The 13,074-nt window shown below is 41.2% G+C and overlaps 1 protein-coding gene across 1 annotated transcript in view; it reads right to left on the reverse strand.

Annotated features, from left to right (window-relative positions):
- The window catches only part of Fbn2 (fibrillin 2), a 198,052-nt gene that overhangs the window by 112,977 nt on the left and 72,001 nt on the right, over nt 1-13,074 (reverse strand). The window contains exon 8 of the mRNA XM_021150431.2: nt 4,138-4,263. Coding sequence (XP_021006090.1) covers nt 4,138-4,263 — 126 coding nt within the window. The remainder of the gene's footprint in view (nt 1-4,137; nt 4,264-13,074) is intronic.

A 13,074-nucleotide genomic window follows, 5' to 3' on the forward strand; every position in this document is an offset into this window, starting at 1 on the left:
CTTTGGAATGAGGTCGTGCATGTAAAATGTACGTGTAAAGTACAAGATAGCAAGTTTATCAGGAAGCCATTCTGTGTGGGCCCCACCCTTTAGTCCTCTGCTGGGATACTGCAAGGTCAGAAACTCTATTTGTCCTGAGTATTGGAGAGCGAGTGACTCATGTCCCCCGCTACATACAAGCAGTTCTTCGTGTTGATGGGCATGCCAACGGAAGTAAGGAAGCAGGGCTTCATTTACAAACAGGACAGCATGCTAAGCAGCCACTTAATTATGTATTTTAATTCACACAACACATCCCCATCACGTGGGAATATGGAAAAAAGTTTGATATTAAAAAGGAGTCTTCAAATTGAAAAAAAAATATTAGCAATCATTGGTAATAAAATAGTAGCCTGAAACCATCAGTCTTCCTTTATAGGATTGTGGACGACCTACTACACTGTTCGTCCTTGAGTCACCTACCTTTCATAAACACACTTAGTGAGGAATTTCCGGTCCTTCCTCAAGTGTTTTCGTGCAAATGTATCAGAAATTAGCACCATAAATAACCCAGACTCCTACACATTATACACACCATTGACTACACTCTGATACTTGAAGAGCGTACGACTGCCATCAAACTATGTCATTGAAGAGTCCTCTTCTGCCTTGAGTGACAGGATCCACCCCATACCTCTGCTTGCCCATCTATTTTGATGCCTCATCCTGCTTTGAGCTCTTGATGGACACTCATGTATTCAGCATCAGACAGCAGGGAACTCTAGCATCAGCATCAACTCTTTTACTCTATTGCCAACCAGTGTCTTGCTCAGTTCTTTCCCAGCCAAGCTCTTTTGTGTCCCCTGCATCCATATGTAATCCTCTCAGCATCCACTGGCTCACAGGACTCTCTTGTTTGGCAACTCCTGTTCCTTCCACAGATCCAGCTCTTATGCATTTATCGACACCTTCGTTAGTGTTCATCTCCTTGAGAGTTTTCTTTCCAAGGTTTATTGTCTGTTTGTTTTTGTTTTTTATTTGTGCGTGTGCACATGTGTGTGTATGTGTGTGTGTTACATGTATTATGTATATCTCTGTGTGGACTCATGTGTGTAAAGGGATACATGTTCAAGAGTGTGGACATATGAATAGAAGCCCAACATTGGTGACAGGCATCTTTCTCAGTGGCTCCCCCACTTACTTTATTGAGCAGAGTTTCTTACTGAGCCTGGAGACAACTATTTCTGGCTAGCCTGCTCAGGGACCCTGTTTCTGCCCTCTGACTGCTGAGATTACAAACAGCTGCCCCACCTGCCTGGCTTCTGTGTGGGTTATGGGGGCCAATCTCTGCCCTCAAGCTTGGGGAGCAACAACTTAAATTCATCCAGTCTTCTTTCCCCTTAAAAAGTTTCACTTTATCAATGTTTAAAACATCTTTGTTCATTATTACTCTGTACATGTGAAGGTCAGAGACAACAGTACGGAGTTGGTTCTCCCCTTCCACCTTAATGTGGGAACTGGGGATCGAACCCAGCTCATGAGGCTTGTACAGTACTTTGCAGATGGACCATCCTGGCAGGCTTAGCCTTCTGTTTTGCTTCACTTAATGGTACCCATTACACAGGGAAATTATTCAGTAGTGAGTCACTTCTTCCTTCAAACTTACACGTGTGTGTGCACGCGCATATGAACACGCGCACACACACACACACACACTTCACATTATATTTTGCGGTTGGTATCTTCAGACTTTTTCAGGTGAGGCTGCACAATGAGACACGGAAAGCTGGAGGAAAAGGCGTCAGAACATCGTGACGACATCACTTTCTGCAAGAATTTCTAACTGTTTCATGTCTTTTCTAAGCCTTTGTTGCCTCTGGCAGGCAGTAGCCTGTTCCTGCTGAGGGCTTCTGCTAGCTGTGTGAGCACGGAGAGAGTCAGCCCCCTCTGCCGGCATCCGGCTTGCTCTCTCTCTGTGGCTTAAATATTCATTACTCATTACTGCTTGTGCCAGTCATTCTTCGGGGCCTGCATTAAATTGTGGAAATTAGGTATTAATGATGCCCAAGGGGAGTGAATTCCAAAATGACATAAGGCTCATTAAATCATGCTATTAAAATGCTTTTAAAGAAAAGACTTAGTGACACTTCAACTCTTTTTAAATGTGGCAAATGTTAGTTTCTATGTTAAAGATATTTTTTCCTGGATTTTTTTAAAAAGAAAATTTTGATAACACACTAGGTAAAATTAAGTTAGGATTTGTCTTCCTAAATTAACATTAAATGGAATGGGGAAAGCTCTGGTATTTGAAGATTAAAAATGACTAGCTAAATGCCTCTGCCCCATGAAACTCTTCCCTTGTTCCTGAGAGAGAAAGGATGTAGCTCGCTGACATTTTATAACGTGGTTTAGACTCAGTGTACTTGCTGATTTTCTTACGATTCTGTAGGGAGAACTGTGTGAAACAGGACAAGGAAGCAGGGCAGAGTCACAAACTCTCAGAGTAAAGTTCAAATAGCGTGTTGTCTCATGCTAAAGAAAATTCTGAGGTCACCCAGCTCAGTGTCATTTGCATGTCCACCATGTGTTTATAGAACAGAAAACAGAGGGGGATTCATATATTCATGACATATGATTCGATCATAAATAATTTCAATCTAAGAAAATAAACACTTGGATTTTTAAAACCCGAAGCTCCTCCCCCCACATTAGAATGCTGGGTTTGTTTTTCTTCTCACACACAGAAACACATCCCTATTCAAAATAGAATATGGATTATCTTAAAAAATCAGGCTGTTTACTTAGTTTTAGCACTGGCTTTCTAATTCCTGGGAGTCATTTTCCACTTTCCTATTTTAGGGCACCCTCCCTCTGGCCCCAGGGATAGAATGTTTCCTCTGAGATGAAGGGGATTTCTGGAGGCCCAGAACTCAGCTTCAGTGGTCAATGTATGGCATATGCAGGACCCTAACTCAGCCCCATATCATCTTGTCCATCAGGAGGCCAAAGGACACAAAGTTGTCACTAGCCAAACGAGACTCCTATATCTGATATGCCCATCCTGTTATTTATACTATGTGAGGACAACATGGCCCTGCAATGGGAGTATATACACCTTTCATTCTTGCTGATGGATGGCCGAGGCTAGCTTAGTGCCCAGTAGATAAGTGCATTTATCAAAGAGGTTCAAGCCATAAGCTGTTGACTGCTGGTATGAGCTTTTCAGTTTATCGCCTTAACTCTGTACTCTCAGCTCATGAACTGGTTCGTTTGGCCCCATCACTAGGGTCCATAGATCCCTCAGGGAGGTACTGATAACACTGACTGCCAGACTCAGGGAGAGCTCTGTACCCCACTTCTTCCCTTCACTGGACCATGGAGCTCTATTCTTTAGACACTAGGCTACTTTCTCTAACTCATCATACATAAATCTCCAGTGCTGCTATAGTCACTGTACTTATTTCTCCATCTATTTGTAGCTATTATCAGTTCGGTTTTGGAACTAACCAGGCTGAACGCTCAAGGCGAGAAATATAAAGGTAGCTAACTCTACCATGCTTGTACATCAAAGGGCATTTCATTATCTCTGGGCTCACAAGACAGAAACCCAAAGTATGTTGCCTGATGGATAACCTACATCACGTCTGCGAAGTACCAAGCTTCATCTCTCTAAACAGAGCAGACCTTGTAAGTATATTTGGTTTTAATTTGAATACACTTGAAACACAAAATTAGGGGCGCCAATTCCTTCTTTATAATAAGCATTTTTACCAGAATAAGCTTTAAGTAAACAGATGCTGTCTGGGTTCATGGTTCCTAGCACCAGAATATAAATTACTATATTCCGGCTCCCTAACAGATTTTACATCTTTCTTGTGCTCTGTGCCTGCAATGCTGGGCAACAATTACATCTTGAGCAAGTCTTTCTTCCAAAAAAGTGATCCTGACAACATAAAACTAAGCCAGCTGGTTCCTGAAAGCAAAGACTGAACGAACAGTATCTGGTCTATCAATCCGTCCGAGATGCTAAATACTATTAAGGCCTTAGAGCAACCCTTTCATCCGTTCGCCCAATGGTTTTATAATCATTACCATCCTCATACCTGTTCTGTCATTATAAAGAAGCCGCATACTGTACCTTCAAAACACAAGGCTTACCAATGCAACGCGAGCCATCTGTTGAGGTTACGAAGCCACGGGGACAGAGACAAAAATAGCTTCCCACGGTGTTGGAACAGTCGCCAGTCTCACAGACCCCAGGAATCACACTGCACTCATCAATGTCTAATCAAGAGAAGATAATTGAGAAAGGCCTTCGTTAAACAAAAGGATTTCCAAACTCTGAGAGCACTCGCGGCTGATTAGGTGGATCATATAACCCTGAAGATAGTCTTCTTTCAGGCCCTGAGGAATTTCTCGCACATATCTCTGGGAACTGAGTTGACAGCATCCTCCCAGAGCAGCCAAACAAGGCCAACTCAAGCAGAACTCTATACAGCCCTTTCCACTCAAATGCAGCTTAAATTGCAAATAAGTAAAGATGTCAAAGTTGTAGTTTCTGTTCTATATCAATGAGGGAATTATCCTACCAGGGCCCTTCAGAAAACACATATACAATCACCTCTTAAATATGGAATAATTAAATACAAACATATAGCTAAGTTTTACAATAATCATTGGAACCAACGAATGGTATCATATTATTTTTTTTTTTCCTATTTGGCTGTAGGGTGTGCTTTTGGTAGGTGCACGTGATTTTTTCTTAAATTGTCCCTAAAGTGGGGAAACCGGAGCATTTCTCTAAGCTTCCCTGTACTTCTCTTTTAATCCCATGAGGGAGAGGGAGAGAGGTGGAAAGTCAAACAAAACCTCAATTAGGAGCACTGGGAGCTGAAGGCTAATCCCTTTTACAAAAGGAAATGAGCCACTGGGAGAAACCCAGCCAGGGATACCCAATTGTTAGCATTGTTTGCAGAGCAACTGGTGTAGTAAAGACCAATGAATAGAGGAAGCAATTATAAAAGTCATAAACATAATTACTCAAAAATCAAAGTAAATGGGAACGTTTTGTTTCTTTTATGTTCTTGTCCTCTTGTGTTGTATACATTCTTTCAGAATGTCTCAATTTAAAAGACAGGGGAAATAATTGCGTTTTAATTATAAATGCAAGGGAACATGGTTAAACTCCATAATTACGCCTCCCCCCCCCCACTTCTGCTCCGTCCCCTAAGCCTCAGAGATCGCTACAGGAGTAGAAATATCTTAAAGGGTGGTGAACTTCCATGGTGAAACAGTATGTCCTGAGCATGGCAGTACACAGAGAGTTCACGTGAACTTCCAGGGCCTGTGACAACATGCACAAGATGAAGCTAGCCAAAACTCCATATGGAGAAGGAAGCTGGACCATATATCCTGCCCTTAGTTGAGGAGCTAGCTGTTGGCCAGAGAAGGGAGAGATGGTTTTCTTAGGGATTTGGTCCCTGAGAGGCTACTCAGGAATAAAGAGTCCTTACACCCATACACATGCAGGCAGTACAATGTGGACTCAGTGGGCTTGAAAACAGAGCAGTTGGGGGAGAAATGGGGAGGAAGAGAAAGAACTGGAGGGGAGAACGTGTGAATATTTGACCAAAGACATCATATACGAGTATGGAACTCTCGACCAGAAAATAATTAAAACTATGAAATAGGAAGTATTAGAAACACATGATTCAAAGTTTTAAATAATAGCACACAAAGTTAGCCGTCTCCTTATGGTATTCCTCCATGGGTCCCCTCATTTACTCTTTACCCATTTATTCTGACAAATCGCCAGGCTAAATGATTGCATCAAGAAGCAACCGTGGGGTTTTGCTATCTCCTCCATATGTTCTTCAAAAAGAAGGCTAACGTCAGACATCATCTACAATACTATTTTCATCTGAGATTCAATAACTGCTGAAGGACAGGGGCACAAATCCACACCTACCAATCCCCCAAGAGATCAGAATCCTAACATGAATTGCCTGCACAAACAAGGAGCAAATGTGTAATGTGGTACTAGCCTTCCCATCAGCCTTCATCCAACAAAATGAAACCATGTGTGCAAATTAGGACCTGTTGCATCCCGTGCTGCCATCTTCCTGCTCCATGCTTTCAGACAATGGAGAGGGGCATGGAGATGAAGCAGGTGCAGAGAGACTGCAATCAACAAGTACTGTGATAAATCACCTCTCAAGGTGACAAAACTGAGAATGGAGTGATGCGAAGCAGGCAGCACAAAGGGCAGGCCAAATCCTGTATTCTCTCCATTGTCCAAAAATGCCAACAAATTCAAGGGTTTGTGTAGTTTAGGATAAACGAAATTATAAGATCTCATGTCGTTCATTTGAACACTAATTTTCATGTACATGCATTTCCTCACAAAGTATGATTTTATCCAAAACCCAAAAATGAATGATGCTTGACATTTGAGGGAAGGCATTTTTGGAAGAACTATCTAGGATATAGACAAATACAATATTTCTGTTGCAATAAAACACTGACCAAAAACAAAGAAAAGAAATTGTTTGTTGCTTCTTACAGCCACATACATTCCATTATTGAGGCAAACCAAGACAGGAACTCAAAGAAGGAACACGGAGACAGGAACTGAAGCTGACGTCATGTTGGGGGGGGGTGTTAATGCAATATTACAAAAATATTTCTTATATTCTAAGAGACTGAAACCTTTGCTGGACCTCACATCGAGGTCCCTTCAGATTTAAGATGGCTATTTACATCTACTCAGGTAGTTTGTCTAACCTGCTTTTAAGGGAACAATGGAACAGTCATTCTTACTTGCCTTGGCTTTCTCATGTAAACAACTTTTACAATCTCATATAAATAACCTAATGATTTTACAACCTAAGCTTGAGTAATGTATTCTTCCATGCCCTGACCCAAATAATGCTTGTGCATCATTTGCTGAAATCAGCAAATACAGAAGCTGTGAATAATTTCCTAAAATAAAGCAGAAAGATGGAAAGCAATCATTTATAGATATTGGTTGATAAACAATAATGCTTGCTATCTGGGTCAGTTGGGATCAATTGGAGCCAGTGACTTAATCCCTTGTAAAGTTCCATTAAAGGTTTCTGTAAAGTATCCTACTCCTTCCCCACGCGATGCTTCCTGTACAGTTCAATATAGACAAAGCAAAGCCCTCTGGGAGAGACAGACACACAGATAAAAACAGACAGACATCTGGACAGACACAGGTACAGAGACAGGCAAGGATTCAGACTCATATAGCAAAGCGACAGGAGACAGAAGACTCAGGGAGTGTGAAGTAGAGAATCCGAGTCTGTAATTGCTCTTGGTTGGATGACTCCTGGCAGGAAACGCTTTCCTGTCCTTAGGGTAAGATCAATGCATTGTTGGTGACACAGAGTTGGTCACCAATACACATAGTCCATGCAGAGGAACTGTATTTACTGGCTTATTCAGTGTGCCCTTTTCTACTACCTAAAATACCTGCCCAAGGATAGCAGCACTCACAGGGGGCTGAACTCTCTCACATCCATCAATTAAGAAAATGCCTCGCAGACATGCCCATGGTCCAATCTGTTGATGGCAATTCCTCAAACAAATTATCGTCTTCCTGGTTGGCTCTAGTTATTTGTTAACTTGATTAAAACAAAAATAAAGAAAACCTAACCAGCATCCTCTGACATTCAATTTTGAGGTTTTTTGTTAAAATAGTCACTGAAAGATCTCTGTGTGTTTAGAATGAGATAGAAACCTTAAAAGATAAAGTTAAAAAATAGATTTATGCTATACACATTCTGTTTGAGTTTGGGGGTTCTGAAAAAAAGATGAATTTTTAAAACTTATCTTAAACAAATTACTCCCCAAGTTTTAAGAATTATAGAGATCGCCGAAAACAAGAAAAGCAAGCAAGCAAGCAAGCAAGCAAGCAAGCACAGAAACATAATAATGGTCCAGACATTGTACATTTCAGTATAATAATGCCTATTATGTATTTATCAAATAAAATTTAGCATTAGCATTTATGACCAGTGGGCTATCTGAACTTAGTTGTCTTATAAGTCATTTCTTCAGGACTCTATATGATAACCAGATTTGGAAGAAGGCCTATAAAATAAACCTCACACACCGATGTTTGTATAAGCAAGTGTGTTTGAAGGTGGCAGATCTATTCAAGGGTTAAGGTAAGGCCATTCTGCACATTTATTATGCTTGCCCCACATCTTGACTATTTTGAGCTTTTAAAGCAAGTGAGTTGGGAGCTTTAGTTTTCAGATCTCAGGAAGACAGATCTAAACCCAAGCCAGATGTTTAACAGCATTGGGCTGAAAGTCCAGGTACCATGGACCTCAGGATTGGTTAGACCAGTGTCTCCTGTTAGGGTCACAAGACACCTGGGCCCATGTTCTACCACCACATTAACCTTGTAAAAAGATAGAAGAATCAAGATGCCATTCTGAGAATGGATAGGGTCAAGAAGATCTTTCTCCTGTGTTCCACGAAAGTGCAGATTAAACTGTTATAGACCCAGCTGTTCAAAGAGTCTGCTCCCTGTGTTACTTTACTATGAATTCTAAGGTTCTATGAACGGATACAGGCATGGTACAGAGAAAAACTAAATTCTTCGCCTGGCTTGGCTAAACTGGTAATACCCCATTTTCCTTTATCAAATTCAGTATCCTGGAAAGTTTTTGGAAAATAGGGAAGCTTGGGCAGTTAGTTACAGACCTGAACATCCCGTGACACCCTTTCTGTTCTCCGACAGTATCTTGCATCTGGTTTCCTTAGTGGGGTTAAGAGGGCTAGCGCAAGCATAACTGGACATTTGACTAGGCCATGCAGTAAAACACTGGTTGTCTCTCCAGGGTCTCTGCCCTCTTAAGAGGAAGAAAAGCTCTCCAAGAAAGTCCCCACCAATCTTTCCTTACATCCTAACATCTCAGATTGTCTCACAAGCAATACCTGAATAAGTCCTTAGTCTGAGAGGTGTCTTCACCAGCATAAGCCTGGAGTTCTCAACGCGACTAAGTTTAGACGCATACGTAACAGGAAGTAGAAAAGCGTGGGTGAGTCTGAAACACTGTCCTGTTGACGACTGGGACTTGCATGAGCATGGATGGCTGAGAAAGTTTGGGGTACATTGCACAATTAGGAAGACACGTGCCAAATCCTGGAGCATCACATGTAGAACATTGCCTTTTATTCCAAAGGACCAGTCTACTTTCTAAGAAAGATTTTAAATAAACCAAGAGTGCTACCTGAAGGAACAATATTGCAGGATGCCCTAAGCTAGGCTTGAGGAAGAAGAAAACAAGTCAAGAAGGAAACAGGACAAAAGGACAGAACTTTGTCACTGAGAAGATGTGTTAGACATCAACCTTGATTGACAGATAGATGGTGCAGAATGATTAAGAGGGAACAGGATATGGGGAAGGGAGAGCCACACCAAAGGAGAGTCTAGTGTTAGGGAAGTAGACCAATGAGCTATGTAACTCAAATTCTGTGTATGGAGTTCAGCTGAGGGCTAAGTTCCCGAACACATACTTATATGGTTTATAAAGTAGACAACTCATATTAGGTGTATCAGTGGATGGGAGTTTAAAAAAGAGAAACAGAGATGAATTTAAAGAAGCAGCTGTGCAAACCATCCATACCTAGAGGAAAATTCATGAAGAGAGGAGAGGGAAGTCTAGGGAGAAGAGGCTAATATATAAGAGGACAGAGACAGAGGAAGAGCCCAGGAAACAGGAGGTAAAGTAAGAGAAACATCAGAGTGTATGGGGAGTTGATGAATCTGAACATGGGGCTTTGGGAAAACAAAACAGGGTCTAAAGAGAACCGTCTGATAGCTTTCTGATCGACAAGCCACAGAACCTCATGTTCTCGTAAGTCCTACTCCTAGCAGGATCTACTCCTAGCAGGATATGGTGCTAACTTAGTGAGTGGAGAGGGACACAGGGACACAGCATTTTCAACCTTCTCCCCATCCCCTATCAACACCTGCTCCAGAAAAATTAATTGGAATAAAATAAGTGATTTCGTTTATAAAAATACTATAAGAATAGTTCCTTCCCACTGGTGCCAACAGCCTGTACATACTAGGTACAATCTGCAAAACTTTTTTGATATATAATTGTTTTTGTTATATATTAAATTTCTACTTCTTAATGTATGTTAGTGTATAGTAGGTAAATCTGTGAGCTGGGATGTGACGTACAGTCAATTGATGTGTTTTTTTTTAAGTCAGAATAGGGAACGCTGGTGTGAATTGCAAATGCAAACTCATGCATGCTTTCTCCTCCTTTTGAGAGCGCAACGTCTATGGACGGGTCTGAGTTGTGTCGTGCGTGGGCGGCTTAACTGAGAAGCAGCCCCTTTACTGAACAGTTCACACACTCAGCTCACTAAATTCTACTGTGTGTTTTTTAAATATAGTGCAGGATTGCACAACCATCACACCAACCCAATTTTATGACACCTTCACTGCCCCCACCCCCACAGCTACAACTAATTCCAGTCCATTGTTAATCACTCTCTCCACAGCCTCCCATAAGCCCCAGGAAAGCATGAATCTAGACTCTGTTGTTACCCAATGGGCTGTTCTGTCCAGTCCATGCAAAGGAGACCATGAAGTATGTGGTCTCTCATGACAGGATGCTTCCACGCAGCTTGACATTTGCAAAGCTGCTCCATGCTGTGGTGTGTTTTCTTCCGTGGGGTCACCAAATACAGCATGCAGCTTATCACCTACTGTGGATAAATATCTGGGTGGCTCACCTTTGGGTGCCAGTGGACACAAACCTGCCACCAACCTGAAGTCTAAGGAGTTGTGAAGACCAACTCTCTTCAAAGTGGCAGTGATACTTTACAGTCCCACCAACAGTGTATGAGCACCTCAATTTCTCATTGCTTTAGCCACACTTATTATTCGCTCTTGTTTGTTTGTTGAAGGTATTTGGGGGGTTATTTTTAAAATAGGGGTGGAGTGCTATCAAACTGCAGTGTGGTTTGCTGTGCCCTAATATCCTGTTGATATTTTCATTTTGTGCTTCTAGGTCTTTTGTGTATCTTCTTTGTAGAAACTGTATTTAATTCCTTTGCCTATTCAAAAAAAAAATGACATTTTTGTGATGCTATGAATGAGAGTAGCCTACTGCTTGGGAAGGATTAGGAGGCGTGGTCTTCTTGGAGGAGCTGTGTCACTGGCATGGGCTTTGTAGTTTCATTCCCAGTGTGCTCTTTGTCTTCTCCTTACACTTTGGCAAATATTAAGCCTTCCGATTTATAAAAGTAGCATGCATTTCCATTTATTTAGACTTTAATTTACTTCAACAATATTTATAGTTTTCAGTGTGCTAATTTTTGATTACTTTTAAATTTATTTCAAAGCATTTCATTCCTTTTGATCTTATTATTAATGGGATTCTCTTAATTTCAATTTCAGAATGCTCACTGTCAATGTCTACAAAACACACTTTGTATATTGATATTGAGCTACGGCAATGATGAACCAGTTTACCAGCTCTAAGATCATTTTAGAGTATCCTGCAGGCTTGTTAGCGGAGATCTCATTGCATTTGGGTGGTATCTTAGCTGCTCAGCATACCATCCACAATACAGACACACTACTCGCCTTGTGGAGATCAGACTGTGTCCTGCACTAAACTCTTCATGATGTAAATGGTGGATTTCAGTTTTTTCCGTATCCTAAAACACTCCATCTCACAAGCAGCTTCTGACTACAACCTGAGGATGGGAAATCACTGTGAGCCTGAGTATGTTCACGCACACCACCACTTATCCAGCATCACCCACACAGTGCAGAACTGATATATGACTTATTTCTGCCATCTTATTAACATATCATGATACATGGAGACTTCAGGGACACATGAACATACTAAAACCATATCAAGAATTCCAGGGTCAAGAATTTATCTGGTATAGTAGACTCATGAGAGGAATTCATTAAACTGTCTCACATGGACCCCATGAAGAGGTAGACATCCACCAATAAGGCGATGTCAATGACCCCTTCAACCACTGACCTGTCGTCATGTGTGTTCCTCAAGGGTCAACATGCAGAGTACTCCTTCTATTCCTCAGCTAATCCTTATTGTTGATGCAACTTACTCAGATGCCTTCTGCTCATCCTTCTGTGTACTCCTCTGGTCCTGCTGCCCAAACGTCTGTTCATTGCGGTTAGTAAACAGGCCTTGCCTTTTTACCTGTAGCTGGTTTAGGTTTGTTATCATGTCAATCTAGACTCTGCATTTTTATCAGCCTACTTCTGAAATCTCTGAAAACCCTTCTGTAGTCTTTCTATCCTTTTATCCATTTTGTATCCCATATAAAAACATACACACAGAGAGACAAATAGATAAACACACACACACACACACACACACACACACACACACACACACACAGATTGTGTGTGTGTGTGGGGGTATATGAGCTCTAATATAAGAGTTAAAATCAGTAACTAAAACTGGAATAAAGGAACCTGTTCATCTCAACCAGATTAGTGAGGACAGTGGATAATTAGGCAGATTGTTGCCGTTGAAACCTCTGTACTTCGTAAATACATTGTTATTCAATATGTTCTGACACTGTGGAAAGGCATATGCACATGTACCTATATATCTGATATAGCCTGTTCACAACACCCCTCTTATCCATGACTCAATGTTCTCTGATTTCAGTTAGTCATGCTCCATCTAGAATACTAAATGGAAAAGAGACCATTGTGTTCATTTTGAGTGGAGGGATAAAACCCTGTGTCTTACTTAGGATTCAAACACTCCATTACTGAGCACACCTGCACCATATACATTCTCCTGCCTTGCCCCCTTGATGTTTCCTGTTTTCAAGAATCCCATAAGGATCTTAATATTGTGCTAATGTGAGTACCACACCTAGTTAACATGTCTCATGTGTAAGTTAAACTTTACTACAGATATGTATGCATGAATACATGTATTCACATATATATGAATGGAAAGCACTATATAAGTATATGTAAAGAGATAGCTATCTAGACAATCAGAGAAACAGAAATAGACAAATACTAACTACAGTTTCAGG

The sequence above is a fragment of the Mus caroli genome, unplaced genomic scaffold (assembly GCF_978045245.1).
Source record: "Mus caroli unplaced genomic scaffold, Mus_caroli_1 scaffold_19, whole genome shotgun sequence".
NCBI classification, from domain to species: domain Eukaryota; kingdom Metazoa; phylum Chordata; class Mammalia; order Rodentia; family Muridae; genus Mus; species Mus caroli.